Below are 25,618 nucleotides of genomic sequence, written 5' to 3'. Positions count from 1 at the left end.
GCTATAGGAAAGCAGCAGGCAGTTCTCTAGCAGCCACCCAGATCCTGCAAGCCAGAGTGATCGGATGCATTTTCAGCATCTCCTGTGTCTGGAAGCAGTATGGAAGTTAGTCTGGTATGGCACCACACAGCTGATGCTGGAGCTCCTGAGGGGAGGAATGGAGTAGGCTCCTGCAGGCAAAAAGCACAGCACAGTAGTCACCACCACATCCTTCTCTGCTGGGAGAAAGCAGTCACACCAAGCCAGAATGGGTACAGGCTGAAGGAAATAATTTGAGTTGCCCTCTCCCATTTGCAGGAAGGAAAGCCTACAAATGGCCTTGAAATCTCCCTGTGGGGCAAATTTCCAGGATTCAGTGCTTGACACCACCTCTCTTCTACACCGAGCTTTGCTTACCTGTTTTACTTTGCACTTTCCTTTGGTCCTGGCTGACCTGCAAGCAGGTTTGATTTATTCGAGTGCTGTTTACCTATGCGGGTGCTTTTTCCACCTAAGGTAACTACATAGAATTAGTTCCTGTGGAGTGACTTTTAATGCCGGCTGGCTAGGAAGGTCTTTACCAACTTGATTCTTCACAGTAACAATGTAATTGCTGGCCTGGAGGGGACCTGCAGGGAGAACCCGCAACCCCTTTTCTGTTAGAGGCACTGCATGTACGGGAGGGAACTGAAGTCACTTAAGAGCAAAATTAATACTCTATGCAATTATTTGAAATTTTAAAAAGAAACAAAACCGGTTGAGGAAGGGGTTGTCTCTGTTCATTTCAATTTAGCTACAGAATATTCCTACTACAATCCCCCTTCTAATTCTTGCTGCTTTTTTTTTTTTTCTTTCCTATCATTGGCCCCAGTGTGCCTAATACTAACAGCAGTAGCGGAGGGCTGAAAGAAGTTGTGGGAGCCAGCTGAGGGCCTTGAAGTCAACGTTAAGAAAAAAAAAACAAAACCCACAAAACCCTAAAACTCCCGAGATCTTGTTAGAACATAACCTGTAGGACCTTCATTAACCAACACAACTTTGAAGCCAACACAGGGCTTTGCATTTAACACCACTAACCCTCACCGGAGGAAATCTTACCAATTTACTTGTAGCCGGCAGGCAGGGTGTTGTGTGTGTGCCATCTCACCTGGCCTAACACCAACACCTCTTTAGTACTCAGCAAAGCTGTGTTCTAACATGAGGGAATACCCTAGCAAAGCAGGGCCAAGAAAGACCTGTGATTATGGCATGATTAAACTCTAATTAGAAATGTTACTTGCAACCACTGGCACTCGAGCTGGGTCATCTAAACCCCGTGAGAAATGCCAGGCAGTCCACACTAGCATGCCTAGCTGTGAAGTGTATGTAACCTCTAATGTAACTGCAAGTGTGAAAAAAATGTGGGTTTCAGTTATGCAGCAGTTTTAGCATCCGGAAGATGTTTTCTGTTTGCTTCAGGTCCCTGGGGTTTGAAGTGAAAGCATCAGGCCACCTTCATCAGACCAGGTGCTAGACGTTGGCTGAAGAGCTTGCATCAGAACAGTGCTTCTGTGCTCTCCTGCTTAGGTTATACCCCAAGCAAGGTAACCTGATGCTCCCCGGGCTGAAACAGAGGAGTAGTCAGACAAAAGGACACAGATTAACACTGCACCTCTAGTTCAGCTGCACAGCGTGGTACATATGGGGTTCGGGGTTTCTAGCCTGTGTCTTTATCACTTAATCAAGAGCTGGTCAGGTAGTTAATTGTTTCCCTCTCTCCTTCAGCACCCACTGATGGCAAATGTTCCCTCGCTGGGGGCTGTATTTCCACTCTCGCCTCCTCTCTGGTGCAGCCAGAGCTTCCCAGCCCTACCACGACCCTGCCAGTATCTGAGGTTGTTGAAATAATCACCTTTTTTTTCAGAGCAGTCTCGTCTGTTGTCAGCAGCTTGCCCTGGAGCAGAAACTCCCTCCTCTCCCCTAATGGGAAGGGCCAAGCTGCCATGCCCAGCAAAGGAAATGGCAGTTCAGAGCAGGAATGCGAACACAGCCACTAACACATCCTTCATCTTGGAGCCTGGCAAGAGGAGCTGGCAGATGGAGGGTGCGGCCAGGATCCGGCAGCAAGGGTGCTTTTCTCTACAGAAACCTCTGCCATAAACAGCATGGGAGAGCTAGGTGGGATTTTTCCCTCCTATGGGAATATTGCAAATCTTGGTTAGAACTTAGTCTCCTATTGGGGAATGGACATAAGCAATTTATACATTTGTCACAGCTGTCTTAGTAGGAAACAATTAGGCACATTGCTACTTACAAACAGCCCAGAAGAGACGTATGAAATAGAGCTCGCCAAAGCAAAAATACCTCCAAACTGTCTTGTTACAAACAGTCTAGAGAGTTGTTTTGTTTTTTTTTAAATAACAGTTTGGGAGGGGGGAGGAAAAGAATTCCACTGGAAAAAATCCCAACTTGGTCTAGCTTAAAAAATGCAAGCATGAATTTTTCTTTTTATTTTTTGTGAAAATTCTTCTTTCACAAAAACAAGATACCATGGTCATATTCCTAGGAGTCAGAAGTCCACAGTAAGGTCTCCAGTGACAAGTCTTTCAGACCGCTGGAGAAAAATGTTTAAGAGAAGTGCAAGCCAGGGTTGCTGGTGCAATGAGAAGAAGTGGGCTGCAAGCATCCACCCACCCCTTCCCCTCACAGTGGTTTATGCCTGCAGCCTCACATGCTCCTACACAGCAGGACTGCTGTTTTCCAAGAATAACCCATGTCTTCACTCATCAGCACCTTTAAGGGGCCTGGTTTGCCCTGTCCTCTCCCAGCATCTCACCTCAGGCATCACGTACAACTCATCTGTTTCAAGCACATCAGTGTTAATACTCAGACCTGAAGTGCAGAGGGGACTGCATTGAGCCAGGGGAGGTTTAAGATCCCAGCTATGCTTCCAGGCTGAGGTCCAAAGGCACACGCCCTGAATGCCAAACACGCACTGTGCTTTGCCAGTTAGTTTCCACTATCGTTTCTCTCCCTGTTGAACACCAGCCTGAGTCTGACAGCGACTCCCATCAGCTTTATCATAGTTCCAGAGGCAGGAATAATTTTATCCACATCTGGAGCAACAACACAGCACCACAATACAAACGTTTTAAGGCATGAAGCAAAGAGCATCACATTCATGGGAAACCACCTAGAGGGTCAGCTAAGGACTGCATTCCCTGCAGCCCAAATTTTGCTTGAATACAAGAACGAGACAAGCTTGTTCCCTTGGAAGACATGGCAGAAATCTGTACGCGATGGAAAGAAACAAGATCTGACAACACATTGTTAAAAATCCACTAACAAGGGGTTTTGCATTGTTTCTTTATTATTGTTTTTAAGTATCACTTTTTCTTTTTTTCTTTCCAGAAGTCATTATGTCTGACTCCATTAACATTCAGGTAAACAAGGTAAACAACAGATGGGCATGATCTCGTAGCACGGGCACAGCCACCAGGAGCAGGGCTTGCCTTTCTTTGTGGCAGCTGAACATCACTGTCCCTCACCTGGTATTCCCTCCCTCTCCATACCAGCATGAGCAATGACTGGAGGCCACTGCAGGACATTCCTGCCTCAAATGCAGTGAGGGCAGAGAAAGGCAGGCAGTTGTGGGATCACAGCACTTGGCCTCCCCCCTCACACTCAGCCAGGCTTTCCCCGATGGTGCAGAGGGGCAGGCAGTGGCAGCAATAGTGGCATTACCAGACCATCCACAAAAGTCAGACCAGCCTGGTTCAGATGGCAGCAGAGGGCATTTTGGGCCATTTTCGGTCACTTTAGGACAAGCCCCTTGGAGTGTGTGCAGTACTGCCCCCACAGCACCCCTGAATTTCAACACAGTCACCCTATTTTGCAATCCGCATTAGCTCCCCCACAGCTGTGCCCCCCTTCCCTTGACGGGGGCACAACTGCCGCAGCCACCACTGCCAGCAAGCAACCTTTTTGCCTTCCCTCAGCATCATTCTGAATGCATCCCCAGCCTGCCTGCAGGCCCCCATCCCAGAGGCTAGAAAACCGCATGCTGTTGAAGCCTGATTCACAAAGCATCCTGGTGTTAAGGTTAAGTAGTTGTAAAACCGCAGCGGTTCATCACACTATGAGAAATGTTTATTAAATCGATTTTTGTTTTGTTTCTTTAAAAAAAAGGCAGAAAAGTTAAACACACTGCTTTGTGGCATGCTCCACAACATGAAAAAAACCCAAGCATTCAGTTAAGCTGTCAGCGGCTCTGTTTGACCTTTCGATATGGTCTTTGAACTTCGACCTGGACAGTTGACTCTCCTCTTCCTCACCAGCCTCTCTCCTCCTCCTCTCCTCAGCTCACAGCCATTTTCTCAGCTGTCAGCAGCTCCAGGAGGATGCTTCCATGGAGAGGGAGGGGTTTGTATTTACAGCCCAGTTTCATCCTTAGTTTGTTTTTTCAGGGTGTGGAGGGGAGCAGGACAGGGCCCCATGTTGCACACACAAATGCCCAGGTATACAGGAGAGGGTCTGAGGCAGGACATGGGTCCCACCTAGTGGGTTTTTCCCCTTCACCTCAGCCAGCTTTGGGACTGACCAACTGGCAGAAAAGCCCTGTCACTTTTGGATCCTGAGTGCCTGCAACAGGGCGAGTCCCCTCAGGCCTTCACAGCCCCCTCTCTAGTTTGTTTTAACTCAGATCAAGCTTCACAGGGGGCTGGACTAAGGAAGACCCAAGTGGGTAGGTTTTTTCATAGGGGCTTCTCAGCTACTTCATTGTTCTTAGGCATGACAGTTCTCTGTCTCTATTCTCCCAGGGCTGACCCCTCCTGCTCAGCAGACGACAATCCATCATGACAGAACATGGGGACTCTCAGCTAGAAATTCTAAAGAAAGCATTACCCCCTCCCTGCAAAACTCATTCTGCCCCCTCCCATGACCTTCCCAGCCGCTGGCTGTTCCCCTACTGCAGCAGCCACAGGGACAGGAGGTGGCCCAGGGAGCTTCCTCTGGAGCTCCCCATGGTGACAAGCCACCTCTGAAATGAACCAGAGGGAAACTGCAGACCGTGTGGGACGTGGTCTGAACAAACGTCCCGCTCTTCCTCCCACAGCTCTCAGACTCCCTCTCCAAGTACCACTTTCTCCCAATTGCTCCTGCCTTGGACAACCCAGACCCCTAAAGCTGCAATGACAAAGGACACACCTGACCTGCATCGAGGCCCAGTCCATCTTCAAACAGAGTTCCAGCTACATACACAGCATCAACTGAATACTGAACAATATCAAAAATACAGTATAAGGAAAGAAAACAGAATTGAAATGCTTAACGGCATATTTATACACATTTATCAACAGTCAACAAAAAAGGCGGCAAGTTACACATCCATTCTGTATGCTAACAATCCCGATGCACATATATGTAAACACACATGCTTGGTTGATGCATATACATATAGCCACATAACAGAGTAGATGGCCTGAAGGAGGTATGCTGGGGAGCAGGGAAGGGGTTAACTACTGCAAAACCTTGTCTCATTCTTGATGTGCACAACGTGGACATTCAGGGCAGTGTTGCTTTAAGGCTATTTCTAAGGCTGAATCTTTTCTTGTCCAACCTCTCAATCCCAAATTCTGTTGAAGCACTTCCTCCTCTTACCCAGCACAACTTGATATATATATATATATATTTACCTATATACTTTTAAAAGGCCCTATATACTAAAAGGCAGGAAGAAGAAAAGAGGAAAGGGGGAATGGAAGCAGGGAAAAAGCCTCCGAATGGATCGGTTTGCCCCACTGCAGGAATTTCCTATCCTCTAGTGGCAAAGGCCACAGCATCCACATGCAGTGCACAAGGTACTAGTTTAAAATTATCACAGGTGTCCCTCCCTATCCGATCTGAAACTCTTTGTTGCAATGAAACAGAAATATTCCTGAAGTGGGGAAGGTGATCCCTAGCTTCAATTCCTCCCCTTACCTGCTTTGAGGGGGCAAAGAGCTGAGACTATCATTTCCAGCTCAAGTGCCCATACAGCTAATGAAAAGGCTTTGCTTAAAAATATATATCTATAGAACTATACATATAGATCATCTTTTTAGAGACACTCTGATTTTATTATATAGCTCCTGGGTCACTCTCCCCCTCTATCTACATGGTAACAGAGTGGCATACAACAGAAGCCACATACATTGAATTGGCAATCAAAGCTTACCAGGTCACAAGAAAGTGTTTCAACTGGTGTGATCTAAAATCCTGAATTCCCTTGCTTTGATGTAACTGGAAGTGGAAGGTCTTTAAAATATTTTTTTTTTCAAAATTAGGTTATGACAATTTCCCAGCAATATTACAGTGTGCGACAATATGCTATAAGTAAGGATTAATTCATTGACCAAGAGAGTGATGCAAAAATGAAATTTGAAACAGGTACGCATATGTCTGGGAACCCAAGAGTCATCCTGCAATACATAAATGCCGTATTTCCAAGGTTAAAGAATTTTTTTTTTAAGTTTTCTTCTTTTTTCCAATATCATTTGTATGCAAGCATTAGCTTAACAGTGGAAACTTAGTACAGAACTAGACTCTCCCAAAAACATGTCTATAAAGAAACATTGAAGGAGGTTAAAAAAGTGACTTTTCAGTTTCTTATATTTGAAAAGCTGAGAATAAAATTCACCCCCAGCCACTGACCCTTAATGTAACGAATCAATGGCAATGAACAGATTTATAAAGTTACAGCCCCCCCCCCCCCCCCCAAAAAAAAAAACAACCCCAAAAACAAAAAGCCAAAACCATCCCCGCTCTTTAGAGAGTAAAACAATTTAAGCATGACTTCTGTTAAGGATTGACCTAGAGATGCAAACCAATCAGAGAGGAACACCACGCCTGCGTTCCCCTCAGGACACATCACACCCAGCCGACAGGGGCTGTGCTCTCTCCTCACCTCTCCCCCAGGTTTCAGCAGTCAGCAAGGCTTCCCTACAGACTGGTTGGAAACACCAGGGAGTTAGGGTGATGGTAAGAAAAGGTGAGAATAAATGAACAAAAATGCTAAACCCTGCTTCAGCATCCAATTACATATATGAAAAAAGTCCGTGTTGAAAAAGAGAGTAAAAACCAAGGCAAAGTTTTCTGATCACAGGCTGCAGCCTTCTCCTCTGCACATCTTCCACCAGTGCTGTTTCTGAGTTACAGGGGGTGGGGAAGTGGGAGGAAGGACTCAATCTCTTGCTACAGCAGCTTTCCCCATCACACAAAACTGATGTGTAACTAACTTGGCCACAAAGATATGGGAAAGTTTTATTTATTAAAAAAAAAAGTACTTCAAAATAAAAATTAAGTACTGTATGGTAATATTTGAAGTATTTATATACATAGTTTTCTCTTTTGTTGAAATGTCTCCTGGTCACTTGGTGGCAACTTGGGGTCCCCTCTAGTGTCGTCCGCCCTGCACCCCCGTTCCCCTCCCCAGCTCTCACGGCTCAGTAGACGGAGCTGTTCCTTATGCCACAGCACAGCACCATGCTCAGGATCATTTCAAAGATCTGTTAGGAGACAAAGGGGCACCAGTGAGGCACCAACCAGTACGATGCAGGGGCTCACCCCTGTCCCGAGCTCCCCCACTCCACATAAACACTCTCACGCCAGAGATAAGGGCAGAGATGCTACACCTGTACTACTGTTTTCTTTAGAAGTTGGCCAGTTCAAGATAAGATGTTGTTCTTTCCTCTTTTGCTGGCAGCAGTGGTGGTATGTTGCAAGCCTCCTGACTACCAGCTACACAGCAAATGCTTCGAGATCCGTTCAGCATTACAGCCCAGCCTTCACGCAGGCGCTGGGTTACCAGCCCACATCACCCACCACTCACTGGGGACCCTACCCACCGTGGCAAAGAAAACAAATCCCTTCCCACTGCAGACCCCCGTGACAAAACATGGCGGCCTGAGAAACGAGCGGTTTTGGAGGCAGTGAGGAGGCTCGACAGTGCTCTGCCCTTCTGGATGGGATTGCAGGTGCTCCTGCTTTACTGTGCTCAGCAGGCACCTGCCCAAACCTTGTGACCCCCAGAGGGGGTCTTGCCACATCTCTGAGCACCTGGGGTGCAGACAGCTGGTGCTGCATGATGAGCCGCAGCAGCATCCGGAGGAAAGGGATGGATCCAGCCCAGCTGGAACAGGACTGGGGCAACCTGAGGCAGCTTTTCCCCATCCCACTACAGCAGGGTGCTGCAGAGTCACACTTACCATGATCACGGCGACCACAATGGCAGCGATACCAATCAGGTACAGCTTCCCGGAGAACAGCTCATCGATTTTTTTGTGGCAATTCGAGGACTGAAGCAGAGAAGCACGCCAGTTAGAGAGCCTGCTTTCCCCTCACCCACCCTAAGCACTCAGAAAGGCAGGTCTGCTTCCCCCAGGTCTGCTCACATTCCTGGGTCCTGGCTCTAGAACTTCCCTCCAGACTTCACCCCTGTGTGCGTGTCTGCCAGCCCCCTCAAGCAGGAACAGCAAAGGAATAACCAATGGGGACCTCTGACATCCTTCTACACCATCCCCAAATAAATTAAATCTCTACCCTTTATCTAATTCCCAGTAAAACCCCAAATTTCCATGGCAGCCGATTTTCCTTGTAGGAGCTGCTTTGAGTGAAGAGCAGCCATGCCTACCTGAAAAACATTTTTCATGAAGTCCTTCTTTGGGCACAGGTCTTCTCTCCACAGTGGAGTGATAGCTCTCATTCCATTATCAGGACCACAGCAGTCCAGCTACATGGAGAGACGGGAAAAAGAACCCAACCCACCCAAAAAAACAGCATTAGCAGACAGCAAGTACTCATGCAATGCCCTCCCCACCATTAAACATCCTTGAAGCCACCCAAGACCGAGGAGGCATCTTGGAGGTGAAAACAAGGGAAGGGGAATAACTCTCCAAATTTGATGTTTTTATTTCCATGCAATGCAGCTGCTTCCTGCAATAGTCCCAGACAGGTCTGGCATCAGCATCCTGAGAAGAGTGCTTATTGCCCCTGCGTCGGTGGGGAGGATCAGTCTATGCACAGTGACAGTCGCTCCTCACCACTTACCCGCTGACAAACCACACGCAGCTGTAACCCGGTGTAATTCACAGCACGCAGGATCCTATCCATCAGCGGTTGCTTTGACCAGCTAACTGCCCATAACCTAACCAGAGCGCGGAGCAAGACCACCAAAGTCTTACCGTTTCATGAAAGGTCTTCACTACAGTTTTCCCATTGTTTGTCTCCGATTCTGCCACAAGCGCTTGTTGAAACGCTTGATCGTAGAACTGTTTCACGTCTTTGGCTATCTAGGAAAGATGGGAACAACTCCCTTTCAGCCGGAGGAGGAAAGCCATTCAGCAGATGTGTCTGAAGGGGACAGGTTCCCTCTAATGGCACTCGCAGGTAGATGAACAGTTTTTAAATAGATTTGGACCCTGTTTATTTGCACAAGTGTGTGAAAATCTTTCAGAGGGCTCAAGTGCCTCCAGACATAGCATGTTAAGAGCAGCAAATACTAAGAACCTCATCCACCAGCCAGCAGGTTCCAGCCAACGCTATCCAAGTGCTCCACAAGTTCTCTCTAGCAGGCAAAGACAGCCAAGGCCCAGAGGGTGAACCGCAAGATCTGAGATAGTCTTCAGCCCATGTGTATTTGCTGTTGGGCTCAGGAATGCAGAAACAGCTTGTTCTGAACCACCCAACACATGGAGACAAAGCAAGCAGGCAAGACGTTTCCCACTGAGGCCACAGAGGCAGGACATGCTGGGGAAGTGAGGAGGAGGAGGTGGGGTGCGCAAGCAAGGCCATCGGTAGGTATGGGCACCTCAGCTCACTTTCTGGCTTGGAGGGGACGGCAGGAATTTGGGAGAGATTGCATGCTAAAGCCTAGTGAGGCAGCTCATTTGGATCAGGAAGGTTAGGTGCTTTTGGATGGACATCAAACTCTGGCTGGGTCCCTACCTGGAACTGGGCACCCCCATCCTGTAAAAAGTTATATGAGAAGTCTCATCTGTCCTCTAGCCCTACCACCTGGGCTGGCAAACTATAGCCACCCATGGAGGTCTGCTCCACAGTGCAAAAAACTCCTCATTTTCAGGGAAACTGGCTTGTGGCTTCTTCTCTAACACCCTCCAATATTTTGGGAGACAGACAAAAGGAGGACATGCAAGAGAAGCAAAAGAAAAAAATACAAGCAAGCACAGAAGGGAAAATGCTTTCTAGAACATCTGTTCTTGGCAGTGCAGGCTGGATTAGCACACGAAAAAAGAAACTGCAGCAAGAAGGAGTATGATTTCAATCAATTATCCCAGCATTTCTCCATCACTGCTCAAAAAAGTTTGCTTTGGAGTGTGATGTTCTTCAGTCAAACCATTCGATTCTGGTATATGGGAAAAATGAAATAATAATCCCACTTCTTTCCTCACCACCCTGTATCTAAAGCATCTCCAAGAAGGCAGGCTGAGGGAGAGTGCCTCCAGCTTCATGGAAGAGCATCCTGTGCCTGCATGATTGGAGGTGACTGTCCCCTCAAGGGGCTGCAAACCAAGTTGGAGCGGAGTCCCCGCTGGGATTAGCTCTCAGTGGCTGGGAGCATTCAGCACTTCCCTCCCAGCCTGCGCTGCTCCCGAGATACCCCTGACGGAGGCAGGAAGAAGCAAGCGCCCTGCCTTGTGAGTGGGAACTGCCAAACAGCCCATTCACCATCAAGGCTGCAAAAGCAGCTGAGGCCAACAGACTGCCACCATTCATTTTTTTAAACTGCAAAATTAGTTTTAGGGGCTGAGGTCATCGCTCTTGTATTGGAAAGTCCTAAATTTCTCAGCTTTGTGCTCCAATGGCCAAGCGCCTTCTCCCCAGCATGGAAAGCAACAGCCATGGGGTCCCTCCTTACTCAGGCTTCACTTTTTTTTGCTGTCAGTTCAGTTGCACATCTTAGACTCTTCAAGATTCACAAACTAACATCTGCAGGAGGCACAGCCCCTCTACAAAGGTTAATTAGCTCACTAAAGTTGCTAGGAAACAGCACCCTGCCTGCATAGTAATATGTTTAGCCACGGAAGAGTTTATTCCAGTGAAGTAATTTTCTCTCCGGTGAATGACTATAAGGGTGTTCCCATTCATGGCAGAGCTGGTCATCTGTGGCCTACATGCATGTGAAAGCTGAGCAGGCCACCACCTACTTGCACAGCTGGCTTACGTCTCTTAGTAAACACATTTCCCACTCTGCCAGAGAGTCTAAACTTGCCTTTGAGCACAAGCAGTCCCCTTCTCCAGACTCTTGAGGGCTGAGTGATCAACACCCAGCACGCTGCTTGCTGCAGCGTGGCCATGGTTCCCACACACTGATAGTTTTGCTCTTCAGGACCAAACTCTGCATGTGTGGGAGCACATGTGTCTGTAGCAAAGGGAAGGCGAGCAGAAAGGGAAGGTGAAAAGCTGCAATTTTCAGTCCTACCCTTTGGCTAACCCCCTCCAGCCAGAGGACCTCATCCAAGCAGTCCCTAGCAGGCTGCCTTGGACAGACACATGACTTCTGCCCCTTGCGTGTGCACGGCATATTGATGAGCAGCATGCTCAGTCCTGGCAGATGAACAGCCTGAAGCAGGTTACGTGATGCTGACAAAGAGCAGGAAGCATCAAGCAATGCCGTTAATGCAGACGCAGGCTCTCCCCATGTGCTATTCCCTCCCTTAGGGGCCACGCAGCTGGGTTCACTCTTTGCTCTTTGGCACCTAGGACGTGCAGATGGCTTTCCTTCACAACTTCATACATGAATCAACTCACACTGTGACTGACAGTGTGGCAGCAAGGAGGAGACAAGTAAGACAGGGTTATTTTTATTTCAGACATTGCACTATATACCGTAAGGATAGCTGCTACTATCAAGTGCTCACACTTAAAGTTCATCAGCCCAGCCAAAAGGAGTTAGGTGACCTGCCTGGGTCACACAGCTAATCCAAGCCCCATGACTCAGTCAGTCAGTCCAGGAGCGGCTCGCGAGCAAAACAGCTCCCATCAGCATCTGCGGCAGTTCTACCCCAGCCTCCCAGCCCCACAAACACAGGTTTTGGAGTCATCTTACTTGGTCTTTGTTGACAAATCCCCAAATTCCAGCTGCAACTTCGCAGGCAAACAGGATCACGAGGCAAGTGAAGAACTGCAAAGACAAATCAAGAGAGGGACACTTAACATACCCATCTACAGGCAAAACCAGCAATTAGGTGGGTAGAGGTGTGGAGCACCTCTACTGACAGAGATCACAGCGAGGTGTTGCCTGACTTCAAACCATTTTCTCTCTCATACACATGCTTAGCCCAAACACATTTTCCTATAACTCATCGGGTGCCACCCCATGTCTAGACTTCCCACGAAGATGGCTGAGTGGGAATTAGCAGAGCCCTTCCCACACAGGGACTGGTGGTGTTCAGATGTGCTCCTGCCCCTTCTGGGGAGCAGCACCTGCTCCATGTGAGCAGCTCCCTCCTGCCTTCCTCGGGTCTTGCCACTCAGCTTCTATGCTGCCTTCGACACAGGACTTTGATAGTGTGGAGGTTCCTGTACTTCCTCCTTTTGCAGTAAGCCTGTAGTCACTCTGTCAGCTGGCTGCAGGAGAGGGGAGAGCAGCTGCTTCCCTGCAACGCTCTAAGGACACTGCCTGGAAATGTCCTTGGAGCATGGTGGACATGCGGAAAGCGTCACTGTGAGGCATCTCCAGCCTTCTTTTGGCAAGCCAAAGTGTGAGCAAACACGGGCAGGGCACAGCAGCTAGAGCTGCTAATTTCAGCCAAAGCAGCCGGTTTCCCTGTCAGGCCTCAGGTATATTGTCCCATCTGCCCTTCTAATCCTCTTTCCAATTTCAGGAGGGAGTGATGGGTAAATTCAGGTTCTGTAATCACTTGTGTTAACAAAAAAATAATCCAAAGCTGCCAGACCTCGCTACAACAACCCCTGTCAGATTTGTGCACTGGCTCCTCCTACTCTCAGCAGCAGCGATAATGCCTGCAAACTCCTACAGCAGCCCTCATCCACTGACGTTCAGAAGTGCTTTATAAAAGCTGGTGAGAAGCACCCCCTTCTTATTGGGAAACAGAAGCAACTAGAGGTGAAGCCATCTGCGAGAGCGCAGGGAAAGCAGCTCCATTTCCCTCCGCCCCAGTTGAATCCACACCCACAAGTCACTGCACCATCACTAAGAATCTTCCAGCCCCACAAAGCCAAGTGCTGGAAAGTCCTTCCAATTATTTTTTTTTAATGCTTTATGCCTCCAACTTTTTTTTTTTTTTTTGCATTGACTTTAAAGCTGAACCACGTGTGAGAACTTGCTTTAAATAACTGGGTCTCCCTTACCCCCAAGGCAAAGGCTTTTGGTGTGGCTACAGTTTATACAATTAAGATCATCCCATGCCAGGAATCCCGAGCTGCTGCCTCATATCAAGGACGCCTGTAGTACTTCAGTAATGGATTTTCCAGGATGTACCTAGACATCCTCACTAAGATATTGTGGGAAATCTTTGCTGTTTCCTTGTCCAAACAGATAAAAATAGTAGATGATTCTTTCAAAGAACTGGAATCACCACAGGCAGCCTTGAAACAGAGTGAAAGGGGAAGCTATAGGGGACATCAGGTAAGAAAGAGTTTACTGGGTGCTTGGTAAGACAGCCAGACCATGGCAGGGGAAAAAAGCATGGGGTGGGGAGTGGTGGTTTCCACATATAACAGAGAAAATGAACCTTCAAGAATCTTGCTGTTCACATCTCTTCTGCTATGCTGCTGCCTCTGTCCTCCAGCCAGGCACAAGCAGGAGCTTGCAGCATGTCTGCCAGCTTAGCCGGTGCTCCAGCAAGTCAGGCAGCGACGCCCTTGGCCAAATAGTGCTGCCTTGCTCCTTTCAGAGGTCAGCTAGTGCCCACCTACGTGCCCACGCATCCTCCCAGGCCCGTTCATTGCAAACGTCTCCAGCAAGGGAGGCGCAGCTCTGTGCTGCCTGGCAGGGATGTGGCAAAGACATGGTGGGCCATCATGGTGCCAAGCAGCATCCAAAGCTTTGTGTTTCTTACCGTTCCCAGAAGGCACTGAGACTCCTGAATAGCACCGTAGCATCCCAGGAACCCAACGAACATCATGACAGCTCCGACCGCAATCAGGATGTAGATTCCTGCAAGGGAGAGCAAGAAGCAAACATGCTACTGCAGAGCTTTGTATGGCAGCACCCTAGCACCTGGCTGGACACGCTGACCGCCCGGGGTGGCTAACTAGGGGTGTGCAGAATTAAGGCCTAGGAAATTCGAGTAGAGGTGGCGGCAGACAGAACAACATAAATGAGTCAGATCTCAAAGTGTTTGAAGGTGCTAACAGTGAAACTTAAAAACCCCATCACCCCCAAAATCAGAGGAAACGCAGAGAGCTCTAGCAGTAGTAGGCAGAGGGTGCAGCAGGGAAGACAAAGGCTTTACAGCATCCTCAAAGCTGCAGTATGGGAGTTTCCATGGTGTACACACTGTTTTAAGTATTTAAGCAGAGGAGAATAAAATTATTAGTATATCTTTTAAAACAAACAATAAGGCATATAGTTTATTTATATCAAACCTCATGCAAATATTTATCTAGCCAACATTTTAAAGACAGATGAGCCACAAAACTAAGGGAAAAGCACTGCTTAAGCATCTAATTTAATATAATCTGGCTTTTGTTTATTACAGGTTCTTCTACAGAGAAGACTAGGATTTTTACTTCAACTTATTAAATTTGCACAGTCAACTTACTCCATAACTAGTTCAAAGACTAGAAACTAGGCATTGGAGGGGGGCTCAGAAAACAGAGGAATGAGAGTTTATTCATGAGGAAACAAGAGCTTTAGCTCAACATTCAGGTCTGCTGCCACTAGTAATCACCATGGACTCAGCAGCCAGGAGATTGGTGAGACCAGGGTGATTACTTGGCCAAATGCTATCAGCTCAGTTAAATTTGTATCCTTTTCCAAAAACACAGCTTCCTCCTGATGTATCCTGTATATTTAGGGAATATTAGGTAACAAAAATGCACAAGTATTGTGGCTCTACTACTTTGTAAATGAATCCTACTTCCCATATGAAAAGCAATTTGACACATGCAAAAAATAATCGAATAAATAATTACAAATGAAGCAAGACTGTAATCACCATTTTTAATTGACAGTGAGGAAAAAAAAATCAGGATGAGAATAAATGTACATGCGGCATCCCAGAGGTAACAGCAATACAGTGCATCTTGCTAGTGCTTGGGAGACACATCCCTTCAATTAAATATCATCTTTTGCTATGCGTCAAAACATTTTTATAGTTATTAATCAGTCTGTCAACTCCCTTTAGGAACAGTACTGAAGTACAACCAGAGCTCAAGATTAAAACTGCTTGTGCATGCCCATCATGTTTAAGGTTTTTCTTATCTTTGTAGCTTTTAAACAATCTTCTGATAATTAAAGAGCAAAGTCTAAAGGGCATGCACTGAGAGCAGAGTTAAGCCAAGTTAAACCCTTCTCTAAAAACTGAGATACATAATAATGTTCTCGACTTGTTTAAGATCCCCTTACAGATATGTCAAACTTGGTAAAGGGTCAACTTTGGCTCCCACTTCTTCCCTCTTTAAAACACAAGTCACCAGCACCCAAACAACACAAGCACCAACGCAGGGGCCAACTCAACAAGAGGCGGTGACGGAAACGCGGCCCCAGCAGCCCCTGCGCTGGGACCCTCCAGACGGCGTTTCTCACCAGCACCGCACTTGCACAATGCCTCCCGCTATATTTAGGTGCCGCAGGAGGGAGGAAGCCAGCTGCAGGGGAAGCGCCAGCACAATGGAGCACACTGACCCTGCAGGAAGCCCCTCTTCAGAAAACCTGACAGACTCTGCGGCTGGTGACCAACATCCTTGTGGCAACACTGCCAGAAGGAGGAGGAAAAAAAAGTGCTAGTTGCACCTCCTGCTGTGTATCAAAGGGGCTTCAGCAGTGCCCCGTAGCCACAAAAACCCAATAGGCAACTGGGTTGTTGAAGCTCCCTAAGAGGCAACAGGAAACCTCCTTGGCTGGAGGTGTGAAGAGAAAGGAAAAACAAGCAAAAGAAACCCCCCAGGAGAGTTTCCTGGAAAGAGCAGTCCAGCAGTTAGTTTTGTGCGCCTGCCTGAAGTAGAATTAGGTGATTTTATCCCTATGACATACGGTGGAGGGACCAGCAGTGGCAGTTGGGCAGAGAGCCAGTGTGATGAGCAGTGGGCTGGGGTGTGCACTGGGAAGAGGGGCCCCAAAGGGGCTAGAGGTGATGGGAAGGCATGAACACATCTTGTAAAATGAAGGCTGTCTGCTGGACACCTGCCAAGCTCCACAGAGACTGATGGAGATTTTTGGCTGCCACATAACTGCTGTTTCAAGAAGAGCAATGTATCAGTAGTGGACTCTCAAAAGAAGGTCTGCTTAGTGCCACCAGAATCTGCTAATGCCCAAGAACCAGCCCTCACTGCTCCAGCTTGTACCAGTGATGCTTCTGGTTTAGGTTTTCAATGCAAATTACACCAGGTTTTTCCATTTTTCAGCCTTGGGTGGCTCCACTGGAGAGTCTTCATCAGAGTCCTGCTGGAAAAATCAACTTTGCTCATCCCTGGGTGCAGCAGCTTCTGACTTCTCCTCACATTAGGTCAGCAGAGGAGACAAAAACAGGCTGGGGGCAAGTAATTTCAACATCTGAGACGTCACCATTCATGCTAACCACCATGGTAGATGGGTAACAAGCGGTTGCAGCACATCTGGAGACCAAGCAGCATGACACTGCAGGGATCCCAAACAGGTCACTCCCATGGATGGACAGAAGATTTTCCTCTCCAGTTCTTCAAAATTAACACTGAAGGCAACTTCCAGGCTGAACAAATATAGTGAGGACATCACAGGATCATAAAGCAGCCCAGATTGGAAGGGACCTTGAAAGATCACCTGGTCGAACCTTTTGCGAGAAAGGAAGCCTAGATGAGACTATCTAGCACCCTGCCCAATTATACTTGAAAATCTCCAGTGATGGGACTCTACCACAGCCCTGGGGAGCTTGTTCCGGTGAATTATTGTTCTCACTGTAAAAAACGTCTTTCTTATACTGAGATCATCAGGGAAACATAAGAGCCACTGGCAGCTAGGAAAGTTTTGCTCTGAAAACTAGGACATAAAAGCCCAGCAAGAACCTCAACTGATGGAGGAAACTAAGAGGGAACAGAGGCATTTGCCATTTTACAGAAGTCTTCCAGAGGCCTCTGTACTTGCTTCTTGCTGGGATTTGTGCAGCTTCAAAAAAAACAAAGCCAAACCTGACCCGCTGAACTCCCACCCCAGACAGGCTGTGCAAGCAAGGTCCTGACCTTCCGCTTCTCTCCCTGCTCATGCTTCGCCAACTCCTCACCAGAGCCAGCACCACTGTCAAGCAAGCGAACAGCAAGAAGTAAAGGAAGGAAGGGAAGAAGTACTCCATGTGTGGTTTCCTGACTGGAGCTCAGTGGATGTGGCTGGTGGGGTGGGGGCAGTAGGAACACGCAGCCAAGCAGGGGAGAGGGTGGTGATGTCTGGCCTGGACTCCAGAAACCACAAAAAACCCTCGAAGGCTTTTGGGATAATGGCCAGCTTCATTCCCAGGCACAAACAAGTGTCTGTTATGGAGTCGCCCTTTGTTATGGAGGGCCAGAGCACTACAGCCTCCTAGGAGGCAATGGAGTGGGACTCTGCTCTGGAGTTTATTTAAGAACAAGCACAAAATATTTAATGCAACAATAGCATCTTGTACGATGAATGCTAGTGGTGTTTCTCCTCGGAAATGCCACACTGAAGGCTGCAAAAGCAAATGCAAGCAATCAAAGCACCCAACCACACACTTTGGATGGTGTTTGTTTTCCCACACCCATCCTTCTCCTCAAGGGATAGGGCCGGCGAGGGGTCTCTGCCTCCAGACTGGGTGCCAGGCAGCTTAGGGGCTATTTCATGGCAGTCACAGCCCAGACAGGAACGACTAAGCCCTCTTCTCAGAAAGCAGCCTGACACATCTTAGCTTTCATTCCCAGCAGATGCTGAGGATGAGGGCCAGCACAGTTTTGGGCTCCACGTCTGTGATCAAGGCACCTGTCATCCCCATCCTGAATGGCACGTTATCTGCCTTAAAGCCAGAGGAGACTAGACTTCCCCCCAGCCCAAGTCTCCTCACTATTTAAGCATCAGATACTGGATCAACTCCTGCTAGCCTGTCCTGGGTGGGAAACTCTTCACCAAAGCAGCAACCGCTCCTTCAGGGCTTCACCCGCACCGGCACAATTCTGCATGAGCAAGGCTCCATCTGCCTTTTGTATGACACTTCCCAGCTCCCTTGTATTGCAGCTTTCTCAGGAGTTTTAAAACTAAAAATGCTGTTTGCCATAAACAAAAAATAAAATCAGAGAGGTATAAAATGCATGTCATGCTGCTCCATCCAGCGGCAGCAGGAGATAACCCTGGGAACTGCCAGAGCTGCAGCAACAGGTACAGTGAGCAAATAATTTCTAGGTGTTCACAGTACCAACATGCCTCCACATCCTTGAGCAACATTACAGTGTGATATCTAATCCTACGGCACAGTTCTTGGTTAAGGCAGCAGTAAGCATGATTGCTAAAGCTGCCACGTGTATCCAGCTGCCCACAAAAGCAAGCCGTGAGCCGCAGGACCTGTATCTTGGAGTCTGGGAAGTCACAGGAGGACTCACAGGGACAAGTGCTGTCAATATTGCCTGGAGTCCTCTAGGCATCCTTTTGAGATGGAGCCTTGAAACAGAAAGCTTTAGGAAAAAGACAGACAACTGATCTTAGTTTCATCTCATCGTTACAGAGATTCAGACTCCTGTCTGAATTCAAAGCACGAGCACAGCAACTGCGATAGGATCTCTTCACTCAAGAGCATCAGCATGTAAATGCATCACAAAAAGCAGCAGCAATGGATGAAATATCATCCCCCTTTCCCTGATACAACCAGGCCATGTTTTGCTTTAGGCTGCAGGGACCTCCTACAGCTTTAGCCACAATTCTGGGAGCAGGAAAGGGAGAGAAGAAGGAAGTATTCAATGTCAGTACTTGCTTTGGCATTAAAGCAGCATAGCTGGTGTCTGCAGGGTTGCAAAACCTACATCCTGTCTCTACTGAGATGTTAAAAAAAAAGGCAGAAAAAGCAGAAAAAAAAAACAGAAAAAAAAAGAAAGAATGAAAAAACAAATGAGTAACAAGCACAGCAGAGTCCCTTTAAAACAAGCAGGGAGGGGGCCAGCCCCAACCAGCCCTCCTCCCCGTGCGCCACCATCCCCACTGGAGATGCTCTGGAGCTCCAGGCATGGGCATTCCTGGGCAGCGCCCTACCTCTCCCCCCGTTTCACTGTTCTCCTGGCATCTTTAACTTGTTAAGCTAATGGAAGCCAGTCTCTTCCCCCCTGTCACCATGGCAATGTTTCCAAAAGACAAAACAGAAAAGAAAAAAGAAACACCCCCCCCAGCACCACACTGTGCTTCCCAGGAAGCCCGGGTGGCTCTCCAAGCCGTGCCTGCCCTCTCCACAAGATGATCTTTAAAAAGGGGAAGATATTTTCGGGTTTACTGTCCTGACAGACAGGTTCCCGGGGGGATACTCTGCACATCCAAGTGTTTTGTAAGCCTCTGAGGGAGGGAGGGCAGGCTGCACTGCCTACCCTGCCCATGGCTCCTGGCCTGGAGATGCTGATCATCACGGGGCTCACCACCACCCCTGCTGCAGGGAAGGGTGGGCCCATCCGACAGTGGTAGGAGCGAGACTCCTTCCTACATCACACTATGAAGCCTGGAAGAACACCCTCTCTGTACCAAGAAGTCCTGACCACAACATGCTTCCCTGTGACTTGGGGACAAGATACAGGGAGGGAGTGGAAGGTCCCTCCAGGATAGGGGTAGCAGCAGGGAAGGGGTGGCTACACCAGCCAGCCAGCGAGTGAGGGAGGGACTCCTGGACATATTTGTCCAGCTGCCCTGTGGAATTGGCCCAGCAGAGCCAACAGTGCTTTCCTGGAAGTGGGGCAAGGAGGAGAGTGGGGGCAGAATAAGAACGAGTTTGTTGGAAGACAAGAACTGGGAAGCCCCTCTGTTCCTCTCCACCCCCTTTCCCAAGAAAAACATTGCTGCTCTGTGGCTGCTAATGACTTCCAGATGGAGAGCTCTCCTGGAGGCACGTGGCTCACAAGGGGAGATGAAAGGCTGTACATGCTGCCCTTGTCCGCAAGAACAAGGCAAGAAGGAAGCAAAGGACACCCCTCCATCAGAAAAGCAAAGGGGAGGTAGAGAAAAGCCCAAACAACATCCTTGTGTGTGCACACTCGTACTGAAACAGACTCCACCCCGAGATGCCACAGTCAGATTTCTTCTCTTCCGCCTACCTGGGAAATGCTGGAAGGAGGCTTTAGTTTCGTTACGTTGGTGTGCCCACAAGAGCTGGGAAGAGGTCTGCTGCACATCTCCAGCTCTGGAATGGACGATGGTGACTCAGCACAGGAGACCCAGCTGGGCATGCCGGCCCTTCCTCTGCTGCCCCAGCCTACAACGCTTCCAGACGTCTCTACATGCCTGGGGTCTCACCCACTGACAGAGCCTAAATCCCGCTGGAGGATTTCCTGTGGACTTTGCATGCCTAAACATGTGGCAGGTTTTCAAAGGAAAACTGTCAATGCTACGGGTTTAAACAGCTCTGAAGAGCAAGGAGCCACCTTTGGCTCGGGTTCCCAGTGGCAGAGCTAATGGGAGGGGACAACAGAGGAGAACTACATTATTTGTAGTTGGAGAGATCTGAACTCAAAATAACCTGATGGCACAAGTTTATGCCCTTAAGTCATAACCAATTGTAGTCTACAGAATAAATGAATCTCAGGAGCTGGTCACAATGAAGGTAGACTGAAGTACAACTAAATACAAGTTGCTTTTTTAAGAGAAATTGAATTCTATGGTAAGAACACAAAACCAGGATTTTTTGTATTGTCAGGTTCATGGTGTAAGCCAGATACTTAGAGGGAAGTACTGACAAAGTGTTTTGCCTCAAAACTACTGTTTTAAAAAGAATTCCACTATTATTGAAGGAATTGATCTGAAAGTGATTAGAGAAAAATCTAGAACCAGTAAATCTCAGCCTTTTTTTTTCCTTTAAAGGGATTAAATAATTAAATTGCCCTTAACTCTAAATAAGTTTATTTCCAAAAGAGAACAACGCATGTACTTCTATTATTAAAAAAATCCACATATATATATATTTTTTAAATAATCCATTTTGCTCACTGTAGTTCAAAGCCAAATGGAAACCTTGGTTTCCACCCCAAGCATGCAAGCCAGGCCACAGCTCATGTCTCTACTGGTAAACCACCAACACACAGAGCCTTGAAGAAGTGGAGCACAAATGGGTGGGACAAGACTCCGGTGCTGAACCAGCTGTGTGCATCCGCAAGGATTGCTGCAGTGCCTCACGCCAAAAAAGAAGGTGGTAAAAACCCACTAGTGTGTGTTACAGGACCTAGAGACCAGGACTCCTGGGCTCTTCTCTAGCCCTTTCACAAGTTTAGCAAAAGATTTGCTGTTGAGCCTAAACCCACAATATACAAAAGTTGGCACCACCTTTTAAAGATGTGTAATATTTCTGGAAGGATGGGGACAAGGATGGGAGCAGGAAGAGAAACCAAGAACTCCCCAGTGCTCACGGCAGGTCCACACTCACTGAGCACTGCTGGGTTCCAAAGCCTTTGCACCACACCAGAGCTCAGTGCAACCCCCTCTGCAACAAAAAACATGCCTCTGAAACCCTGGACATCATTGCTCTTTGTCCCAGGCAGTCCTGGAAAGGCCAGTTAAGAAAAAAAGCTGCTGTTATGAATAGAAGAGACAGCTCCTCCATAACTGCTTAACCAACGCAAGTCTGTTTGGTTGATGTGCCAGGATGCTCCGCACTGCTGGCCACACCTGGGACCCATGGCAAGAGTGGCCAAAGCATCCTCACATGCTGCAGGGCCAGTGGGCAAGCCCTGGGGAAACTGACGCAGGTGTCCCAGTTCCTACCCACATACACAGTGCCGCTCAGCAGTCCCTCCTCTCTGCAAGGGTCAAACCCCCTGAGGCCAGCAAAGCCTCACGACAGTACATCCAAAATTCCTGAGGACACCTGTGAAAGCCTGCCAGTGATGGACACTGCCCTGGCAAGCGTGCAGATGCGACTGCAGCTCAACTCAGATGCGTACTCATTTGTGAGAAAGACTTCAAAGCATCCCTGTGCTTTCTGGCCCGTTTCTTCCAGCCCAGTCTGCGTGAAAAGCAGCTTGAACTCATTTCCAGGGCAGAAATTATTATCCTGAATTGTATTTTTACAGAGCAGGATGGCAAAGAGTCTGTGATTCACCTCATTAGAGAGCCTGCGCTCCTGTTAGCCAGTCTCCCCTCCAGCGCTACCACAGCACACCGCTTTGTGGGCACACTCACAGCCTTAAAATTAGCCCAAAGCCATTGCTGCCCCCAGCTGTGCCCCCCTTGTCTCCCACAGGCTTTGCTGCCTGACCTGCTTGGGAGCCAGATCCACAATCATCAGCCCAGTTCCTAGGGGAAAAAAAAAAACAAAATAGAAAAAAAAAAAAGCCAAAATCAAAACCTGTTGCTTTTCTACTGGGGCAGAGACACCCAGCAGGACAGCAGAAAAAGAGAGTGGTGGCAGCAGACTTGGTGGTCAAGTTTAACCTGCCATTGCGTGCCTGTCCGAAACCTTTCACCCTTCCCAAGGAATGTCGGTGCCACCACACTCTGGGGTGGAGGCACTGGGCAGCAGAGGATGTACTAACAAAACACAGAAAAACCTAAACAGAAGCAAAACCAACCCCCTCTCGCCCCCAAAGCGACGGGGGAAACCACACCCCAGCTCTGGATGCCTTTGCACTCTTCTTTGTGGCTGGCCCCGCTGCCAGCACCAAGCTAATGAGAGCTGCAGGTCCTGTGGCCCTGTCACTTGCTGTGAGCAGCTGGATGCAGATTTCCTATTTTGGACCTGGCGGGTGAGAGTGAAGCCGAGACCATCCAGCTGCCGCACTCCGCTCCTCGCTGGGCAGCTGCAGGGAAAGCATGGGAAGGGCGGGCAGCAGGGATGGGCACCCAGCAATGCTCCCAGCACACAGGCAGCCCAGCATGGGGGGAAATGTGAAATCTAGGGGTGGAGATGCAAGGTGAACAAGACTCGAGGCTTTTGACCCCACCCTGCTGAAACCATTTCACCCACAGCACCCATCTCTGGGCATCACATAACCAAATCCTTGAAGGACTGGGATCCTGGCTGTCCCCTGTCACGTTACCTTTACTACTATCTCACCAAGACGGAGCAAAAGCAGTAAGTCTGGTGTCACTTGCCTCTTCAGGATCCCCAGGGGCTCTTAACACCAGTGACACCCCAGGACCAACTTAGAGAGATCAGACTGCTCCAGTTTGTACTGGTAACAACAGAGATGGACCAGCTCAGCCTTCTCCCGCAGCCTCTCATAGCTCATTGAATCACAGGGTTGGGTTTTTTTGTTGTTGTTTGTTTGTTGTTTTTTGTTAATTATTTTTTAATATTTTTTTTAAGAGTACTTTATGTTTAGGGTCAATAAATAGCTAAGAATTGGTTAACCAGTTATTCGCATGCAACTTACCAATGCCTCTACCTATCTTCAAGGATGCTTTCTGACCTGCTATCAACACCTTGCCCGGCCTCCAGACATGCAGAGCACTTTAGATGCAGTGTTATACAAGGGCAAGAGGCAAGAAGGATTTTAGTTTTTCAACTACAAGTAAAGGAAATAAATGCATATTAGACCATAAGCCTAGCTCTGATGACAAGCAAATATTTTCCTTCATAGTCACAAAAGCATGAAACTATGGTGCTCCAGCTACCTCTATCCCTGGTACCACTTGGTCTTTACAGCGCTGAAGCAGTTAACTGGAGCACTGGGTCCACAGCCAAAATGGAAGTGCCAAAGGCCAAGACTACAACAAGTGGTTAAGGGATCAGATGGTTTGCAAGCCCTGCTGAGGAAATGCCCAATAACAAGAGCTTGTTTAATACTCTCCCAAGCCAGCCCACAAGACAACTCTTTGGATGCAGTGCCAAAGTGCCGGGGAGGCCATACTGCTTAAAGGAAACCCCAACCCCAAGACTCCATCCTCGTGGGCTGGATGGGTGAGCAGGGGAACAGCTGCCTGTGCCTGCGGGGGCTGCAAGAGCAGATGCCTGTGACCATCCAGCTACTGAGAAGCTGAGAGCAAGGGCCACTCCTCTCCTCCTGCACCCTTGCATGGCCGGACCCTTTCTTTCCCAAGCAGCTCTCCCCTTTGCAAGCGGCAAACTCTGCAGTGGGGCCTGGAGTAAGCCTGATCCATGAATGAGAGCTGCAATCAAGGGACCTGAGCAACAGCTGAGGTGGAAGCCTGCCTTATTTCAGAGGAGAAATTAAGCCCTGCAGCAGGATGAAAGCATCACGCCTGGTACCCCAGTAGCTCCCCTGCTGCCCCCACATCCTCCTTCCTCCGCTTCCCCATTGCCGTCAAATCCCCCACACCAACCAGCTATGTTAATTATTTTTCCTGTCCTGTAACACACAGACACCCTGGGAAAACAGCCTTTACGAAACAGCTTTAACTTTGGGGCAGAGGAAATAACAGAGAAATCAGAAGACACCAAAGTGCCGCTTTCCCACTCCCCCTCCTCACCAAGTACAAACCCCATGGCGCAAGTTTTCCTCCTCCAACAGTTTTTATTTCTTTCCCCTGTCCTGCAGTGCCATGGCAAAGGCTGGCTGGCCTTTAAAAGCCTCCTGAGAGATCCTGGGACGAGCGCCTCGTGCCAGATGCCAAAAGTGGTTTGCCCAAGTGGGGGCACCCAACAAAAAACAAAAACCAGCAGCTCTGGAGGTCAACACCAGAGAGGTTCCTGCTCCCAAAGCAGGAGCATTGTGTGCATGCGTATGTTGGATCCCAAAGGAGAAAAAGGAGGGAGTGTCAGTCGTGGAGGGGGGAAAAAGGGAAGGGAAAAAAAAAAAGAAAAAGGAAAAGCAAAAAGAAATCCCAGCCTTCAGACTCCAGAGGGCTGGCTGGGAGAGGCAGCAGCTGAAAGAAATGCTCTGCTGTTATTACTGCATGGAAATTACAGCCACCAGAAGGAATCCAGGCCGATCTGTTGCTGAATATAACTTCAAAAAGACAGCCAGCATCAAATCATGGGCTGTTCATGAGAGTCATAAAGCCAGTGCAGTGGTGGGATCCACAGTCCATTCCCCATCGCCTTCTAAATAGCAAAGGTCAAGGACAAACAGGACATTGGATCAGATGGGTCCTCACTCCCAGCCCCAGCAGCCTGCACTCCAAGCCAGCCCCTCCTGCAAGCTGCTTCCCTCTTGCCTGCAAGGGATTGTTGAAGAATAGGGCAAAAATAAGGGTTTTCATCTTCCAGCAAGCCAGCATGCTGTCAAATTAGTAAAAATCATGATAAGCTTAACTGTAACACACAGAGGCTCCACCTGCCCCCCCTGGAGAACATGAGTCACAAGCTCGCCGAGCTTCACTTTCCACTGCCAGCCGCTCTGTCGGCTACTT

General features: G+C 48.4%; 1 protein-coding gene across 2 annotated transcripts in view; it reads right to left on the bottom strand.

Annotated features, from left to right (window-relative positions):
* Window positions 1-4,085: 4,085 nt before the first annotated feature.
* The window catches only part of CD81 (CD81 molecule), an 85,313-nt gene continuing 63,780 nt past the window's right edge, over window positions 4,086-25,618 (bottom strand). For both annotated transcript variants that reach the window (XM_064452520.1, XM_064452519.1), the window contains 6 exons: window positions 14,040-14,137; window positions 12,065-12,139; window positions 9,180-9,287; window positions 8,630-8,728; window positions 8,205-8,294; window positions 4,086-7,505 (listed from right to left, as the gene is read on the bottom strand). In XM_064452520.1, coding sequence (XP_064308590.1) covers window positions 7,443-7,505; window positions 8,205-8,294; window positions 8,630-8,728; window positions 9,180-9,287; window positions 12,065-12,139; window positions 14,040-14,137 — 533 coding nt within the window. In that variant the 3' untranslated portion in view covers window positions 4,086-7,442. The remainder of the gene's footprint in view (window positions 7,506-8,204; window positions 8,295-8,629; window positions 8,729-9,179; window positions 9,288-12,064; window positions 12,140-14,039; window positions 14,138-25,618) is intronic.

The sequence above is a fragment of the Phalacrocorax carbo genome, chromosome 5 (genome assembly GCF_963921805.1).
Source record: "Phalacrocorax carbo chromosome 5, bPhaCar2.1, whole genome shotgun sequence".
NCBI lineage: Eukaryota > Metazoa > Chordata > Aves > Suliformes > Phalacrocoracidae > Phalacrocorax > Phalacrocorax carbo.
Note: the sequence above shows the minus strand (reverse complement) of the source record. Positions and strands in the feature narration are given on the sequence as shown.